The 18,493-nt window shown below is 46.6% G+C and overlaps 1 protein-coding gene across 14 annotated transcripts in view; it reads right to left on the bottom strand.

Annotated features, from left to right (window-relative positions):
- The window catches only part of DYNC2I1 (dynein 2 intermediate chain 1), a 114,386-nt gene that overhangs the window by 29,417 nt on the left and 66,476 nt on the right, over positions 1 to 18,493 (bottom strand). For all 14 annotated transcript variants that reach the window (XM_073009566.1, XM_073009576.1, XM_073009575.1 and 11 more), the window contains 9 exons: positions 17,923 to 18,052; positions 15,790 to 15,901; positions 14,557 to 14,645; positions 10,583 to 10,712; positions 6,773 to 6,945; positions 5,622 to 5,784; positions 3,013 to 3,126; positions 2,850 to 2,911; positions 2,272 to 2,323 (listed from right to left, as the gene is read on the bottom strand). In XM_073009566.1, coding sequence (XP_072865667.1) covers positions 2,272 to 2,323; positions 2,850 to 2,911; positions 3,013 to 3,126; positions 5,622 to 5,784; positions 6,773 to 6,945; positions 10,583 to 10,712; positions 14,557 to 14,645; positions 15,790 to 15,901; positions 17,923 to 18,052 — 1,025 coding nt within the window. The remainder of the gene's footprint in view (positions 1 to 2,271; positions 2,324 to 2,849; positions 2,912 to 3,012; positions 3,127 to 5,621; positions 5,785 to 6,772; positions 6,946 to 10,582; positions 10,713 to 14,556; positions 14,646 to 15,789; positions 15,902 to 17,922; positions 18,053 to 18,493) is intronic.

Below are 18,493 nucleotides of genomic sequence, written 5' to 3'. Positions count from 1 at the left end.
TGGGGTCTTCGCCCAGGTCTCCTGGCACCTAGGACTGGACCTCGCTTATGCAGAGAACACTTCATAAAAAGATGCTGGCTGCCTCCTTCTGAGACTTGAGCTCTCCAACAGCCACTCATCCAACGCCTACACAAAGAGCTGGCAGCCACCGTGAACAACGGGCTGGTCTGAACGTCCTCCCTTCCTAAAGGCAAGGCTGGAACATGGTAGCAATTTTGGTAAGTGGTTCAGTGAAGAAAGGGTGTTTCTATACAGCAATATTTTTAAATGAAATACTCACCACCCTAGGATATTCTTTATATGACTATCATGTACTACAAAACATTTGTATGCAAATACTTTTTATGCAAAATGATTTTGTCTCCATAGCCAGATTATCACCTGACTATGGACAGAAACGATCTCCTCAGTACCATCCGTAATTGTTTGACAAATACCTTGATCACATAACAAGTTAATGGTACAACCAGCCTCAAGGCGAACTCTCAAGGTCACAAGAGTTCTGGGCATTTGGGGCAGAACCCTGGGTGTGAAGGGGGGGCTGGTGCTGAGACCGACTGTGTGGGTCTCACCCCATCACTAACCCACCCCATGACCTGTGTACATTGAGAAGGAGGCACCAGGACGCCTGCCAGGCTCCCTAGCTCTGACCCTCCGGGATTCTAGGGGCAGCCTGGAGTGGACAACACAGAGCAGAATGGTTCCATGAGCAGAGGGTGCCGCATGAAGAACACATTGAGAAACATGGTGATTCCACCTCTAAAGCATCTACCAGTGAAATGAACGCCACGACTGTCTTATTTTTACTGAAGTCAGAATCAGGAGTCAATTTGTAAGGGCCACCACAGACGTGTGAATACAGAGCACACAGCATTTGCTCCAAGGGCCAAAGCGCCCTCTTCCCGAATCTCAAGAGGTTAGGAACAAAGCCGGTCTCATTCATATTATTTTTTGCCAGATCTACACGGGAAAACACCCCTGATACAAGCAAGGTGGAAGGGGGGCTCATCATTACAAACTGGGTGGTGAGAAGCCAATAAGGTGAGAAGGAAGTTGAGATCAAAACATGGGCTAATCTCAACCACAGAACACAACAGGACGGAATTACTCCGTCACTTCTGAGCCCTTTCTGGAACTGAAAATCGTACTCCATAGCATCAAGAGCAGCCAACTGTGAGAGATGCTATTAGCTTTGTTTCAAGTCGCTTCTGCTCTGCCGAGACCCGGGGACCTTTGCCATCCTGGGATCCAGTCTAACGGCCCTCAGAGGCAGCATCCAGTGTTCCTGATGTGCCCTGGGGTTGTGAATCCAAAACTGAAAGGAAGAAGCCCCAAAATGAATGCACACTGAAAGACTCGGACACCTGAAATACGTAGGAAACAGCTGCAGAACACGGCTGTCCTTGACTTGTCTGACAGAACTGAATGGTACTCAGCTGTGAACAGAACTCATTAAATCCTACTAAAATCAAAACATTCACTCAGAGGCTGGATGTGGTGGCTCACACCTGTAATCCCAGCACTTTGGGAGGCCAAGGCAGGTGGATCACCTGAAGTCAGGAGTTTGAGACCAGCCTGACCAACATGGTGAAACCCTGTCTCTACTAAAAATACAAAAATTAGCCGGGCCTGGTGGTGCACACCTGTAGTCCCAGCTACTTGGGAGGTTGAGGCAGGAGAACTGCTTGAACCCAGGAGGCAGAGATTGCAGTGAGCCAAGATCACACCACTGTACCAGCCTGGGCGACAGGGCAAGACTCTGTCTCAAAAAAAAAAAAAAAAATTTGATTATTCTAGTTAATTGAGACACCTGTTCAACAGTTAATACGGTTATATGACATACAACTTTAATTTTCATTTTTCAGGTAGTAATTTATATTTTTCAAAGCAGTTATTGGTATTTTTTTTTTAAAACAGAGAAACAAGGTCTCATTCCATCACGCAGGCTGGAGTGCAGTGGCAAGATCATGGCTCACCGCAGCCTCAAACTCCTAGGCTCAAGCAATCCTCCCGCTTTAGCCTACCAAGCAGCTGGGACTACGGGTGTGCACCACCACGCCCAGCCAATTTTTGAATTTTTTGGTACAGATGGAGTCTTGCTATGTGGCCCAGGCTGGTCTCAAACTCCTGGGCTCAAGCGATCTTCCTGATCTTCCTGCCTCAGCCTCTCCCAGCAGGCGTGAGCCACTGCGCCTGGCCATACTTATCAGTGCCTTTCATCTCTATTCATTTTAGAAAACACTAAAATTCATTTTTTTACTTAATAGTTACCTAAATCACTTACTGAACCTGCGATGTCTGCCTTTGGTAATTCAACAACCACCTAAAAATAGAACATTGAAAATGAATATTGATACATTTTATAATTCTGACACAACCTAAGCAAAGCATAGCTCTAATTAAGATGGAGTGCTATATTAGATACTACAACATAACTGCTCCAGAAAAAGACACTGATCTTTAGCCTCAGAACTAACGCTCTACAAGCTGACTCCTTTGCTTTGATCTCCTCGTGTTCTCTTCACTTGGTGACTTAATCAACATTCTTGGCGCATCCTCCAGGACAAGCCAATCCAGCGTGACCTTGGCCCTAACATTTTGTTCCCTTCCCACTTTCATTCCACGTTCCCAGAGCCCTGTGTGCAATTCCTATTTCGCTGTCATGAAAGGGCCCCAAACTTGCCATGTGTGGCCTTCTGCATCCCTTCTGCTCAGGACCAGTAAGCCGTCTTGCTCTCCATTTCCCACCATAGCTAATTGGGCCTTGCCCCCTGCGCCATTCAGGCGCCACCTCCACCCAGACCACCTCACTCAGGCCCCGCGTGTGCCTGGCCCGGACCAGTACTCACCCACACATTGAGAACCCCACTCTCATCCAAGGAAGCGATGTGGAAGGACAAACCTGACATTTCTGATGAAAACAGAAACAAAAAGAAAGAGATGGCTTTACATAAGGAAACCATATTTCACAACTAGTGATTAAGAATTTTAAGAAAGTGAAGAATCACGTACCTTCCTGAGTCGAAAAGGGCGAAAGCACAAAGCTCTGCTTCTTGTGGACGGACGCTGAGATGGGCTCTACTGCTTGCAGAGGGCTTCGGTGGTTTACTGAGGTAAGGATTCCATCTGGAGGTCAAAATCCCACAGCACCCACGCGTAAGTAATAAGCTGCAGAAATGCAGCTGGCGTCACACATGGACAAACACGAGGTGCTTCTGGGTCTCACAAATCTGACTCTCTCCACACATCTTCCCAAAACACCCCAGGACCAACGTGGACCACATACGACTGACACAGGACCACAACCTTCACATTCCTGGGACACAGGGGCCCCAGCCCCCGCTCTCCAGTAAGAAAGCGTCAGTTCCCACAGAGCTCGCTGGCCCTGTGGGTCTACGGGTCTGGAGGGCAGGAAGAAAGCTAAAGCCCACCACCCAGAGACAGCATGCCACACAGTCCGAAAGAAAACTCAGACAGAGAAAGTCTCCGCGAGGCCAGATCCTGGGGGTCACTCAAGCAACTGAGGGAAGGAGCTGGAAGGCAGGGGAGGTCGGAGCAGCACGGCTGATGGGAAGGGGAATGTGACCAGGAAAGGGAGGTGACCTCCACACACACCCGACAACTGCCAGAAGAGGGAAATCCAGGCGTTTGCAAAACCAAAGGAACGGCAAACCCACCCCACCTACCACCTTGAGGCACAATGCCCACTAAAGATACCTGTCACAAATCAACAAAGCAAAGCTCACTGACTTAAAATATCCATCTACAGAATGCCTATGAGCAGAAAAAAGCCAAACTCCATAGAAAGCTACTATAAGAAAACAGAAAAAAATGTAATCAAAGCATTTCAGCTGATGAAAATTCTCCCTCCTAAAAACAAGCACAAGGCAAAAGACACAAAACTCAATGTTCCAAATGGAATCACATCTCCTCAAAGGGCATCTAGAAACATATCAAAACAACAAACAAGAAAAAAACACCGGGAATCAGAAATCAAGAACAGAATTGGACCCAAGAAAGTAAGAAATGAAATGAGAATTGGGATTGAACTCGGGAAAAAAACTGAAGAAAAAGACAAAATCACCTCAGAAATTAAGAAGAAATTATAGGGTGTTTAAGGGAAAGGACCCAGATGAAGCGCTGATGGCTTGACTGCTGGTCTCTCGGGCGAGAATTTGGTTCCTCTGACTCATGGTCTGAATCAGAAGTTCCACAGCTCCTCACTACTGAGAGTTTATTTAAAACTTTGTAGGTTTTATTGATAATATTTCAAAGACAAGGCCAGGCACGGTGGTTTATGCCTGTAATCCCAGCACTGTGGGAGGCCGAGGCGGGCAGATCACCTGAAGTCAGGAGTTCAAGACCAGCCTGACAAATATGGAGAAACCCCATCTCTACTAAAAATAAAGAAATCAGCCAGGCATTGGTGGTGGGCACCTGTAATTCCAGATACTCAGGAGGCTGAGGCAGGAGAATCGCTTGAAGAGGCTGAGGCAGGAGAATCGCCTGAACCCAGGAGGCAGAAATTGCAGTGAGCTAAGATCGCACCACTGTATTCCAGCCTGGGCTACAGAGCCAGACCCATCTCAAAAAAAAAGAAGGATGCATTTTAATGGAATAATTTATTTGTATGTATAGTCTAGAGGTTTACTGTTTTTGAAAATGGTGCTGCATTCAAAAACTTTTTAGTAATAGCAGCAGCAATTAGAAAAGGCGAAGATTATTTATTTAAAAGATATCTTTTAAAATAGCATCGCAACCCATAAGTTACCCGTAAATTCAAACAGTCTTAACAGTGTAATATTGCCCCACACAGAGGGGCACAATTCATGGTTGGGGAATTTTAAAAGTGCCTCTCTTACGTACAATGTACAGATACACATGTCAAACACAGACAGACACGCAACATATCTACGGTAAGAAAGCCACACAGAGGGGTGAGTGATGAGCTCGGCCTGCACCTTCAGTCCACGGCACCACAGCCCCTACGGGAAGAGGCGGTGCAGGGCGTGGCGCGGGGTCCGAGGGCAGGCCCCGCCATGTGGTCAGCGTGACCTCAGACGAATGCTGCATCTTCTGGTGGAGCTGGGACTCAGGGCTATCAGGGGAATTAAATGAGACAATGTACGCTATGCACCAGGGCGAGTCCCAGAACACAGGAAACACTTATGCCGGGTGCCTGCTGTGGTGTCTGGGCACGGCATGGTATGAACGTCCACCCGAGTCAAGCCGAGGCTCAGGGAGGCCCAACTGTGCTTGTTCCAGGCAGCACTCAGGGTGACTGGCTTTGCTCACGTGAGTGTGAGTTACCTTTGTCCTGGACAACACACGTGCCAAGATGCCTCAAGCTACTTTAAAACTAAAGGTAATATCATTGAGGATTTTTTGGAATCCATAAATTTAATAAGAAAGGAAATTCGAGTCATTCTTGGCCACTGCATAATCATGATGAGAATTGATTTTTCTTTTTTATATTTGTCAAATGCCTCTTTTGCCCATGAGTCAGACCCCATCCTCTGAGACAATGTGAATAAGTAAATGCAAATCCATGTAAAGCTTTGTTCCTCAAATCTGTGTGGCTTTTTTAGAAGACACACAATTGGCAGGTGGATGACACTGACCGGTGGAAAACGTGGCCGTCTGGAATGTCCAGAAACCATCGCTCAGCTTCACAGAGTGATGCAACCTTGAGTCTTCTCTCAAATCCCAGACGACGACTGAGCCGTGCGCTGTTCCGGCAAACAGTAAAAATGCTTTGAATGGGCTCAAGCAGCAACACGTGACCTAAAAGACAAATGCACAGAAAGCCAATGACTGAAGAATATGAGAAGCACGCTCACAGAAGCTGCATTTACTGAGTGAGGTGTCTGACCATGTTTCACTTTGCACGGGAGTCACGTGCAGGACACGGTAAGCAGAACGTGAACTCCCACACAGAAAGAAAAGGTGGCTTGTCAGGTTCCTGAAACGGAAAACAGGGATGAGAAACCAACCCCGTAGGCTTGTTATGATCACAAATGCAAGGTGCTGACACTCATCTGGTCACACAAAGCCTGCCAGGAGCCCATCCACTCAACTCAATCAGCTGAACCTCAAAAAAGTAGCAGTTCCATCCTGCACCATTTGATTTACATCTTGTATTACAAAAGTTACAATTTCAACGGTTTCTCTACAATTTTTGTGGAAATCAATGGTTTTGAGGCCAGGGAATACATAACTAGGAAAATACAAATGCACATTTTCCCAAACATAGAGAGGCAGCCCCAACCCCTCACTGCACAGTCCTCAAGCCTCAGTGCCAGCCTCCTAGGCGGTGAATGGGAAGCCTCTGGAAGGACTCTGAGCGACAGCACACTTCAACACAGTCTAAGAAACCTCAACGCAGTCTGAGAAACCTCTAAAACACTCAGGACCAAAACAGTGCAAGACAGAAAAACAGGCATCGAGGGCCCCAGAGCTATGCCGAGCATGGCCAGTATTTTCATTCGGCCTATAACTACCTCCATTTCCTAATTCTCAGCTGACCTCAAGGGGTGCTCTGTGAAAATTCTCATTTGCTCATTTTGAACTACGAATTTCCAGAGTCAAAACAAGCACACCCACGCGTCTCACTGCACCCACAGCACAGCTGAAGCCAGCTGTGAGAGGCAGAGAATGGCCCGTAAGTTCCTACCCACCTCCTGTCCCTGCGCCTCTCCCCATGCCTGCACCTTCCCGCTCTGTCCACCGCCCATCCTCCCATCAAATGTGCGACTCTCCTCCTGAGCTGTACCTGGGACTCACATATCAGAACCTTCTGTGGCCCTGAGGGCTGCCAAATATCCCACACACAGAGGACGTATTTGCTGTCCAGCAGGGGCACAAAGGCCTTCTCGGGTAAGTCGTGAACGGAGACCACCATCTGCCTCTGAACTTGGGAGGCGTGCAAGGAGGATACTTTTCGATCTAGGGAGAAGAAAAATATGTTCACATTTTAGTGGGCTAAATTAACACACTTCCGAATACTCAAAAAAAAAAAAAAAAAATTCAGCTTCAGGAAGAAACAAACATGGTCCTTTCAAAACCAACATACATGAAACATAGGTTTTGATGAATGGCCACAGCCTATGCCCGAACACTCTGTCCAAGCTGACCTCACAGTCTGGCTAAAACGTGGTAGCATGCAGCCCAAGACACCTGTGGCTCCACTAACGACTCACACAGAAACCAGCCGCCCACCACTTGCCAGGAGTCAGGATCTCAGAGCTGGGAGGCACTGGAGTGAGCCTGGCCACCCCCCTGCTTCAGAACATTGCGAATACACCAGCTGCAGGGGCTTCAGCGTTGGAACACCACGTGGCACACTGCCCTCCTCAAAGGCTGCGTGGGGCTGAGCGCCGTTCCAGACGCTGCTCCGCCTGGCGAGGGACTGCACTCCAAGGCATTGCTGTTGCCACTGCTGGCCGTGCCAGCGGCTCCCACACACCAGCAGAAGATGGAGATGGAGTTCATGAAAACAGAAGGATGGGAAGTCCGCGACTGGCGATAACTTCAGTCAAAGAACCGGACCGCGCCACTGGCAGGCGCCAAGTCAATGTGGAAAGCAGTACCCGGTTAACCCCGGCCACACGCACACGCCACAAACCTCTCGGCCCCACAGTTCACATCCTGCTACCCACACCATCCACACCTGGGTCACAACGTCCCCTCCGATTCCAGGGAACCCTCTTTCTACCTCATCACAATCACTCACAGCTGTAGCCTTCTGGGGCCACTTCCACCAGCAAGCGTCAGGTCTGCTTCCAGGTGCCGTATTTAATAGATGATTTGAGTGGGATGAGGTTCTCGAGTGCTGTGACCTGACCCTGTTTTCTCCTAAGCCCTCTGGTTTTTATTGGCAATCTTCCACAGGGTAGAGACTTTTAGGAACGTGTACCTCCTGTTACAGCGGAACGATGATGGCAACCAAGGCCTGACCCATCGCTGCCCCGACCTCACCTCCCACTGGCCACCGTGGTCTCCTCGCTTCTCCCCAAGGCACAGGTGTGCCCACCCCTCAGGCCTGTGTGCATGTGGCCCCTCCTCCAGAAGCTCCCATCTCCTTGTGGCCCCTCTCTCATCTCTGTCCGGTTTTCACTCACAGTGAGGCCTCCTCTATCAGAACTGTCTTTATTGTTCTCCTTAGAACTTAACCCTCTCGGATAGACTGTATGTTGATCTGTGTAGCCAGTGCAGAGTCTACTTGACCCGCCGAAACACAAGTTCAGGAGGGCAGAGTCGCTGTCGTCCTACTCACTGCTGAACTGCAGCTCCCTGACAGTGCCCAGGGCATGGCACCCCCTATGGAACATTCGTCAGATGAACAACTCGCTGGCTGCATCATTCTGCCGCGTGTTTTAACAGTGATGGGGACGACCCGCAGGCTGCGTCATTCTGCCGCGTGTTTTAATACTGATGGGGACGACCCACCGGCTGCGTCATTCTGCCGCATGTTTTAATAGTGATGGGGACGACCCACCGGCTGCGTCATTCTGCCGCGTGTTTTAATAGTGATGGGGACGACCCGCAGGCTGCGTCATTCTGCCGCGTGTTTTAATAGTGATGGGGACGACCCGCAGGCTGCGTCATTCTGCCGCGTGTTTTAATAGTGATGGGGACGACCCGCAGGCTGCGTCATTCTGCCGCGTGTTTTAATAGTGATGGGGACGACCCGCAGGCTGCGTCATTCTGCCGCGTGTTTTAATAGTGATGAGGGTACTGGGTGGACCCTAGGAAGGCTGAAGGATCTCTACATCTGATCACAGATCAGAATCTAATCTGAGTCAAATCCTGGATTTGCAGGGTGAGACAACCCACACATTCCATCTCACGCTTCTCTTGGAGTCTCATGTTCCTTCTGCTATCTCAATATTCATTTTACCAACACACAAAAATAAGCAAACAAGACCTTCTGCTCCTTGAACATGTGGGAAGTGCAGTACACACGCACACTTCACGTGTTCCCCAACGGAGGCCGCCGTCAGGGAGGCTGTGTGCTGCAGTACTAACACACACTTCACGTGTTCCCGACGGAGCCCAGTGCTGCGGTACACACGCACACTTCACATGTTCCCCGACGGAAGCCCGGCTCTACGGTACGCACACACACTTCACGTGTTCCCGATGGAGGCCACGCGCTGCACACACATACACACTTCACGTGTTCCCGATGGAGGCCACGCGCTGCAGTACACACACACACACACACACTTCACGTGTTCCTGATGGAGGCTGCGCTGCGGTACACACACACACACACTTCACGTGTTCCCGATGGAGGCCACACGCTGCACACACATACACACTTCACGTGTTCCCGATGGAGGCCACGCGCTGCACACACACACACACTTCACGTGTTCCCGATGGAGGCCACGCGCTGCACACACACACACACTTCACGTGTTCTCCAACAAAGGCCGCATGCTGTGGTACACACATGCACATCATGTGTTCTGCGACGGAGGCCGCAGCACTGTAGTACACACACACACTTCATGTGTTCTCCAACGGAGGCCGTGGCGCCATTGCCGCTCTCATGCACCTGCTGTCACTGCTCAGCGTCAGCTCTCTGGGGGCCGCATACACTCGGTTCCCTTCTTGGTGTGTGCTGGGTGTGGGAGTGTGGATGCCAATGTGTTGAATTACACAAGTACAGAGATTTATTATTTTTCTAACAGGAAAAGAAAACTCTCTCAAAGAATGTGAAGACTTGTTAAATTAACAATGCCATTTTTGTTAAACTGAAATCTCTGCATAGCAGGCAGGATGGAAGAAATGCCTAGAACAGTGGCACCAACTGCTCTGGCCTCACACATGCCCTGAAGCACGTTTGCCCTGCAGCACCCCTGCACTTGCTGCCAAGCGGACGGCCACACACAGCGCCCCTGCTGGTTCTCCACAAAAACCGGGACCATGGCTGCCCTCTGGTACCTGACAGCCACTTTTTCAGAGACAAGAGGTTACTAGCTCAAGAAATTTAAATTTGGTCTTGCAAATGCAGTTTGTCTGAAGTGATTAAACAGTTACATGCAACTGCACTTTCTGTTTGAGATCCTGGGCTTTGCTTCCTGTTTTATGTTCCATAACCACGGATCAACCTAAAAATCTAATTCTATCTACACTAAATGTTAAGCATCTTACTCGTATCTATGTCTAAACTATTAACACAATTTTGACCTGAACACTCTCTCATGCTCGTCGAACTATTTCTTCTACTCTATCTCATGAAAATAAACTGAATAACTGGAAGAGAAAAGAAAATAAGATTTCAAACACATAGAAAATCTCAGTTCCCATTCATTTAAACAATCTCACTTGTTTACATTACTGTGGATCCCTCTTCTATTCATCTTATTAAAATCCTTAATCACAAATTTAACATACACACTTAAGGGGGAAAAACTAACCACTCACTTTTGAATTCTGCAGAAACTCAGTCTTTCTCAATTTTATGTACAGTAAACCCCATCACATTAAAATAAAATGTAATACTACAAATTATTATTTCAACATGAATGTTTAGTCACTGGATTTAAAATCGTATTTGAGAACAGCCTCTTACTTTGAAGGAATGGCAGGCTGGTGTTCAGCTGAGATGAGCTGTCACTAAAATACAGGGCCCTGTCTTGAGCCCTAAGATTCCAGCTGGGTTCAGCTGCCAAGCGATCCTCTTCCAGCAAAACAGCCATCACCTGTCAGACATAAGTGAGTAGTCTTTAATAAAAACTTTACAAAGGATTATCTTTTCCCAAAAAAAAAATTTACCTTTTCATCTTATCCAGATCTGCAAATAACTGCCTAGATCCACGACACTATCATAACTACAAGAAAAACGATATGGTCCTTTATGCACAATACTGAAAACTAATACAATAAGATTAACTAAAACTCCACAAGAGAACCATCATTTGCCCTGAATGTTGTTTTTCATGCCACATACACTGCTAAAAATCACAGTGGGAGGAAGGGCTGGATATCCAGCATTTATAAATGAACAAAGCAGTGTAAAGAACAGTCATGAACCCACCGAGTCTCTCTCACCGGGTTTCGGTAAAAAGCCAGAGTTGAGTGGTAAAACACTGTCATCGTTCCAGGAGCATCCTTAGGATTTGACGGTGCAGAGAGAGATTGGGAGACACAACAGGACTGATGGAAAAAGAACTAGAAATATTCCTGAGAACTAACAGAAGGAAAGTGAGGAAGGCAGAGGGTGTTCAGTGAGAAGCGACAGGATTTTTGTGAGGAAGAGGGGGCTGCGTAGTAAAAACTGAGGCCAGGAAGTGTTCAGTGGGAACTGACGTGACCTGAACACTCAGGGTCAGGACAGCCGGGAATATTGAGTGAGAACTGACAGAATATGGGAGAGTGGGAGATAGGAAATGCTGAGTGAGAGCTGACTGTGTGAGAGTGACAAAGGCAGAAACAGACAGTGAAAGCCGAACGTACGGGAGTGAGGAAGGCAGAGAATGTTTCATGTGAACTGACAGAACAGGAGGGCGGGAGGCAGGAAACATTGAGTGAGAATTGATAGGATTCGTGCCAGAAAGGGAACCTGTAGTGAGGACTGACAAGATGGGTGGGAAGAAGGAAGAAAATGTTAATGAGAACTGACGGGAAGAGAGTATGGAAGGCAGGAGATTTGAAGTGAGAAATGACAGGATGGGAACGGGTAAGAAAAGGAGTGTTTAGTGAGAGGTGGAGGGGGGAGTGTGGAGGGCAGGGGTGTTTGGTGAGAGATAAAGGATGGAGTGTGGAGGGCAGGGGTGTTTGGTGAGAGATAAAGGATGGAGTGTGGAGGGCAGGGGTGTTTGGTGAGAGATAAAGGATGGAGTGTGGAGGGCAGGGGTGTTTGGTGAGAGGTGGAGGGTGGAGTGTGGAGGGCAGGGGTGTTTGGTGAGAGGTGGAGGGTGGAGTGTGGAGGGCAGGGGTGTTTGGTGAGAGGTGGAGGATGGAGTGTGGAGGGCAGGGGTGTTTGGTGAGAGGTGGAGGGTGGAGTGTGGAGGGCAGGGGTGTTTAGTGAGAGATAAAGGATGGAGTGTGGAGGGCAGGGGTGTTTGGTGAGAGGTGGAGGGTGGAGTGTGGAGGGCAGGGGTGTTTGGTGAGAGATAAAGGATGGAGTGTGGAGGGCAGGGGTGTTTCGTGAGAGATAAAGGATGGAGTGTGGAGGGCAGGGGTGTTTGGTGAGAGATAAAGGATGGAGTGTGGAGGGCAGGGGTGTTTGGTGAGAGGTGGAGGGTGGAGGGTGGAGTGTGGAGGGCAGGAGTGTTTGGTGAGAGGTGGAGGGTGGAGTGTGGAGGGCAGGGGTGTTTGGTGAGAGATAAAGGATGGAGTGTGGAGGGCAGGGGTGTTTGGTGAGAGGTGGAGGGTGGAGTGTGGAGGGCAGGGGTTTTTGGTGAGAGGTGGAGGGTGGAGTGTGGAGGGCAGGGGTTTTTGGTGAGAGGTGGAGGGTGGAGTGTGGAGGGCAGGGGTGTTTGGTGAGAGGTGGAGGATGGAGTGTGGAGGGCAGGGGTGTTTGGTGAGAGGTGGAGGATGGAGTGTGGAGGGCAGGGGTGCTTAGTGAGAGATAAAGGATGGAGTGTGGAGGGCAGGGGTGTTTGGTGAGAGGTGGAGGATGGAGTGTGGAGCAGGGGTGTTTGGTGAGAGGTGGAGGGTGGAGTGTGGAGGGCAGGGGTGTTTAGTGAGAGATAAAGGATGGAGTGTGGAGGGTAGGGGTGTTTGGTGAGAGGTGGAGGGTGGAGTGTGGAGGGCAGGGGTGTTTGGTGAGAGATAAAGGGTAGAGTGTGGAGGGCAGGAGTGTTTAATGAGACTCGATAGGATCTGTGTGAGGAGACAGGAAGTGTCTTATGAGAAACACCGGATGGGAATGAAGAAAGCAGGGAGTGTTTACTGAGGACCTGCAGGAGTGTGTCCAGGCCACAGACCAGACAGGAGAGCTGTGAGTTCAGGGATGGCCCCAGGCTGGTCACCCTCTGTCCTCCCTCCTTCCCTATCCATCTCACCTTGCACCCAAGCGCTCTCTCATCTTAGAGATGAGAACTTACACTAGAACTTAGAACTAGAACACTTAGAACTTACACTAAAACAAAATGTGATACAAATCATAAATCGTGTAAAATCATAATCACATTTCGTAAACCATAGATTCCTACATAATTGCAACAGAGTGACTACATGACCACCACGTGCTCAGATTAGTGTCTGAGAATCATCCATAATGTCAATCAGCGTGTCGATGCTTCACAATCATCCTTAATCTCAACCAGCGTGTCAAGGTTTCACAAACATCCTTAATCTCAACAGTGTGCTGAGGTTTCACAATCATCCTTAATCTCAACCAGCGTGTCGAGGTTTCACGATCATCCTTAATCTCAACCAGCGTGTCGAGGTTTCACGATCATCCTTAATCTCAATCAGTGTGTTGAGGTTTCACAATCCTTAATGTCAACCAGCGTGTCGAGGTTTCAAATCATCCTTAATCTCAATCAGCGTGTCAAAGTTTCACAATGTTCCACTCTTCAGTGCTGCAGTAGACTCAAGTGCTAAGCTTCCATACAAGAAAGTGATGGGACAGCTGGGGAAATGTGAATGCCGACTTCACAGCTGACTGCATTTTAAGTTATTACTAATTACTCTTTTAGACATTCTCTGCTTTTTGAGATTCATACTGAACTCTATTTGGAGGCAAAGTTAGATGATTGGGATTTGTTTCAAAATAACCGATGGGGTGGGTGGTGGAGTGGGCAGGGGGGTCAGATGAGACCCACGGCCATGAGGTGATAACCACTAATGTACCTGCAGCTTCACAGGACTGTTTCATGTCTCTTTGTATGGATTTTAAAATTTTTTCCATTTATAAATCAGCTTATAAAATCAGAAGTTTATTATTTTCAAATACCCTAGATTTATGTTTGCCTTGCCAACTTCACGTCTGCTCGTTAGTCTCTAATTGTTTTAAAATGTAAGAAATTAATAGGCCGGGCGCGGTGGCTCAAGCCTGTAATCCCAGCACTTTGGGAGGCCGAGACGGGCGGATCACGAGGTCGGGAGATCGAAATCATCCTGGCTAACATGGTGAAACCCCGTCTCTACTAAAAAATACGAAAAACTAGCCAGGCGAGGTGGCAGGTGCCTGTAGTCCCAGCTACTCGGGAGGCTGAGGCAGGAGAATGGCGTAAACCCAGGAGGCGGAGCTTGCAGTGAGCCGAGATCGCGCCACTGCACTCCAGGCTGGGTGACAGAGCGAGACTCTATCTCAAAAAAAAAAAAAAAAAAAGGAAATTAATAATAAAATTCACAATCCAAATACATACATAGTACTTTAGTGATATACATTTACCCAGTGTCATTCTGCCCACAAGGGCTTTATGAATGCACCACTGATAATTTTTAAGAAAATAATACCTGAAAATGAATAACTGATTCTGATTTATCCAAGCTACAAAGAATTTTAAGATCTTAAAAGCTCCTACGTTTCTATATAGAATGAAACTTAAAGCACTTACACAGAGAACACAACATATTATAGGTTGAGCATACCTGACAAGCCGCCCGCAGAAAGCTACATAACCTTGGAGTATCAATCTTCGGCATAACTACAGCATCAGAGGTATCTCTTTGTTCACTGCCTAAAAAAAACAGGTTATATAAAATCAACGAAGTTGACTCTAAAACAGTCATGCATTACACATCTTAGAGTTCAAACAGGCGTAACAAATCAACATTAAGAGTCCTAGAAGGAAAAGGTAGAAAACGTCACGCTATACTCTCTAGATTTACTACTATTAACTCCCCAAAACAATTGCATATTGTTTTATAGAAGTCTGTAATGTATTTAGAAAAACATTCAGGCCAGGCATGGTGGCTCATGCCTATAAACCCAGCACTTTGGGTGGCCGAGGCAGGTGGATCATCTGAGCTCAGGAGTTCAAGACCAGCCTGGCCAACATGGTGAAACCCCATCTCTACTAAAAAAATACAAAAATTAGTCAGGTGTGATAGCAGGTGCCTGTAGTCCCAGCTACTTGGGAGGCTGAGGCAGGAGAATCAGTTGAACCCAAGAGGCGGAGGTTGCAGGGAGCTCAGATCGTGCCACTGCACTCCAGCCTGGGTGACAGAGCAAGACTTCATCTCAAACAAAACAAAACAAAACAAAACAAAAAAACATTCAAAGGAATCAATTGAATTATCACGTAAGTTTAGGTATATTACTTTCTTAAGGTGAGGCTTACCTGAGAAAAGCGGATAATATACATCCCTGACATACAGAGGCAATTCCTTGAGAAAAACCAGTAAAGTATTCAACATGTACATCGCTCCAGAGTACTTAGCAGAAACTATACATTCTAGGGACCTTCGATCTAAATTGATGGAACATTTTTGCAAACTGCACTTAAAATATAAAAATTCTACATTCATGAGAATAGGCTTCCCCAAGTTAAAAGCACAGTATGCTCCAAAGATCCAGGGACACACTGGTTGTTTGGAATGTGGAATCTCTCCCTCTACATAGGAATAAAATCTGTCATAAATCCTGGCAATGGCGCAGACTGGGCCCCAAGAGCAGGCTTCCTTCCCCTTGTAGCTCAGCAGCTCTGTGGCTGGTAGTTAGTGTTTCTTTAAAAGAAAATTGGGTACTGATATTGTCACATGCTAACAACCATACAGAAGAGAAAGACAAAATGAGAGTGAACCAGAAAGGGAATAAGTAAAAATAAAACAAAAAAGAATGTAAAGATAGTCAATGGTCAACACTCAAGAGCAAGATGTTACCTCCAGATACAACGGTACTTTCTCCTGGGTGCTGGGTCCACACTTCCCTGGTCTCTATTTCCTCCGTTTGAATGTCTCTTTCAACATTATCTTCGTTACACTGAACATATGCCTTAAAAACAAAAATACGCCAAAATTAACATTGGTTTCAATTTCAGAGCAATTTGTCATTACTAAGTTCATAATGAGAGTCGTGTATCAAAAGTAAATATCAAAGCATAAAGAACAATCATGCAAAGACAACTGTGCTTAAACATTCGATATAGATATATACAGGTATAATTTTCAAAAGTGTGTTCAAAAAGTCTCACCTAACGATTTCCCTTTAGTCTGAAAATACTGCCACCTCACCTGCCCACATCCTATTTTCTTAGAACATGCTGGTTTTTCAAAACCACGTATCTATTTCAAAAGGTACATGCTTCAGTAAAGTCAGTTTTGTTACTAACAGCTTTGGGATGAGGAAAATCACCAAAGATAAATAATCTACTTAAGGTCAGAGTGAATCAGCTGCAAAACTAGGATTAATATTGTCAGTGTCCCAGGAGTTCAAGGCTGCAGTGAGCTATGATCTTGCTACTGCACTCCATCCAGCCTGGGTGGTAGAGCAAGACCCTGTTTCTTAAAAAAAAATTTTAAATTTAAAAATTTAAAAGCCATCAGCTTCTTCAGCTTCATCCCGTGACCTTCCTCCTTTCAAAAGGATTTTATTGAGTGCACCAACTAGACAATGTTAAGATTGGTGGTACCAGTATCAGGAATGTAAGAAAAATATAAGATAGGACGTCTGACTTCAAAAGCTTTAGAACCTTGTTGTGAAGTGAGACCATTACATAATGAATTAATGATTGGAAATACTACAGGGAAGTACAAAATCGCATGAAATAGTAAATTGTAGGAACTCTGGAACAGGAGAAAGAATTCAATATAAGTCACTAGGAAGGGTTCACCTAGAAAACGGGCCTTGGAAACTGAGGAACAGACAGGCAAATAAGGCAGACAGGGAGCAGGAACGCCATACACCAGGGCACCTTGAGAGACCCATGAGAGAAGAGAGTCCCAGAATCAAACAGGTATAATCTGAATTAGAGAGAGTCCAAAGCTAGGCATGGTGGCACAGGCCTGCAGTCCCAGCTATAGGGGAAGCTGAGCCTGCAGTGTCCTGTGATCACGCCTGTGAATATCCACTATACTCCAGCCTAGGGGTGTCTCTAATAAATAGATTAGTACGTTGTCTCTAATAAATAAATTTAATTTAAAAAAAATTTTAAGTGAGTCCACATTATGAAAACCTTCAGACGTATCGTATACATTGAAATTCTTCAATTATAAGAATTTTAAACAGACAAGTAGGACTGCTATACACTCACCTGGAACACAAGAAACAAATCCAAACCTGACACTTAGCTAGACTTTAAATAAAACATTTGCCTTCGCCACTATGCAACAGATTCATGTAACAAAACCGCACTTGTACTACCTCAATTTATACAAATAAAAAAAATTAAAAATATAAATAAATAAATAGATTGGGCACAGAAGCTCACACTTGTAATTCCAGAACTTTGGGAGGCCAAGGCAGGCAGATCACTTGAGGCCAGGGTTCAAGACCAGCCCGGCCAACATGGTGAAACTCTGTCTCTACTAAAAATACAAAAATTACCTGGGCATGATGGTTCACACTTGTAAGCCCAATTACTTGGGAGGCTGAGGCACGAGAATCACTTGAACCCGGGAGGTAGAGTTTGCAGTGAGTCAAGATCGTACCACTGCACTCCAGCCTGGGCGACAGAGTGAGGCTGTCTCTAAATAAATAAATAAAACATTTGCACAGCATAAAGCTTCACTCTAAGGTCAGGACAGCAGCCATTCTCTTCCTATTCCGAGCAGATCACCCACTGGAGCTCCTTCAGGCACTCCTGAAGGCTCTGGAGTACTTCCAGCTTTGCCTGTGCCTGGCCTCTTGGGTGAATGGGCCCCATGTGAAGATGGGTCCCCATTTTCCTTAAGCTTGTATCCTTCACAGACCATCCCCAAGTTCTAATATTGCAGAACAATATTCAGGAAGACACAAAGTTATCCTATTAGACTTTACTTGCATTTTATCACTTAGTTAACATATCTCATATTTACCTGCTTGGTATTTTTTTTCCCAAAGTTTCTGATATACATGTCATATTCATTTACTGGTGGTAGATCCAAGAGCCAGAAAGTAAATGAAAAATCTAAGTCAATGAGCCGAAGCAGTTTTGTACTTCGCATCCTTTGAAATAAATTGGAAACAAGACAAAAATTAACTTGAATAATATACGTGGGGAAGTATAGGGAGAACAGAAGTAAACTTAAGAGAGTTAAATGCATGTCATTGTCAGAAATCTAGCTTCAGTCTGGGGTGAGTCTGAGATATTTAACAGTTAAAAATAACTGAGTAGTAGAAAGTCGTGGGAACCCGGCGTGTGACCCTGGCATCTGGTGATCCTGCTCCCCGACTGCTTCGTGTGTGTGTCAAGAACCTGATGTGTGACCATTCTAATGCGTACGCTTGAGCTAACACAAAGTCAAGTCACACAACATGTACGCCTGGGATGTTCATAAGCACCAATTCATTTGACTTCAGGAGTTGACATTCTGACTGTCCCATCACCTGCGCCACGGTCAGACCATGCGGCCAGTAAGGGTTTTGGGCCACGCTCTTCTCCAGGCC

This window comes from Chlorocebus sabaeus, chromosome 21 (genome assembly GCF_047675955.1).
Source record: "Chlorocebus sabaeus isolate Y175 chromosome 21, mChlSab1.0.hap1, whole genome shotgun sequence".
Lineage (NCBI taxonomy): Eukaryota > Metazoa > Chordata > Mammalia > Primates > Cercopithecidae > Chlorocebus > Chlorocebus sabaeus.
The sequence above is the reverse complement of the archived record's forward strand: the minus strand, read 5'-3'. Positions and strand labels throughout refer to the sequence as shown.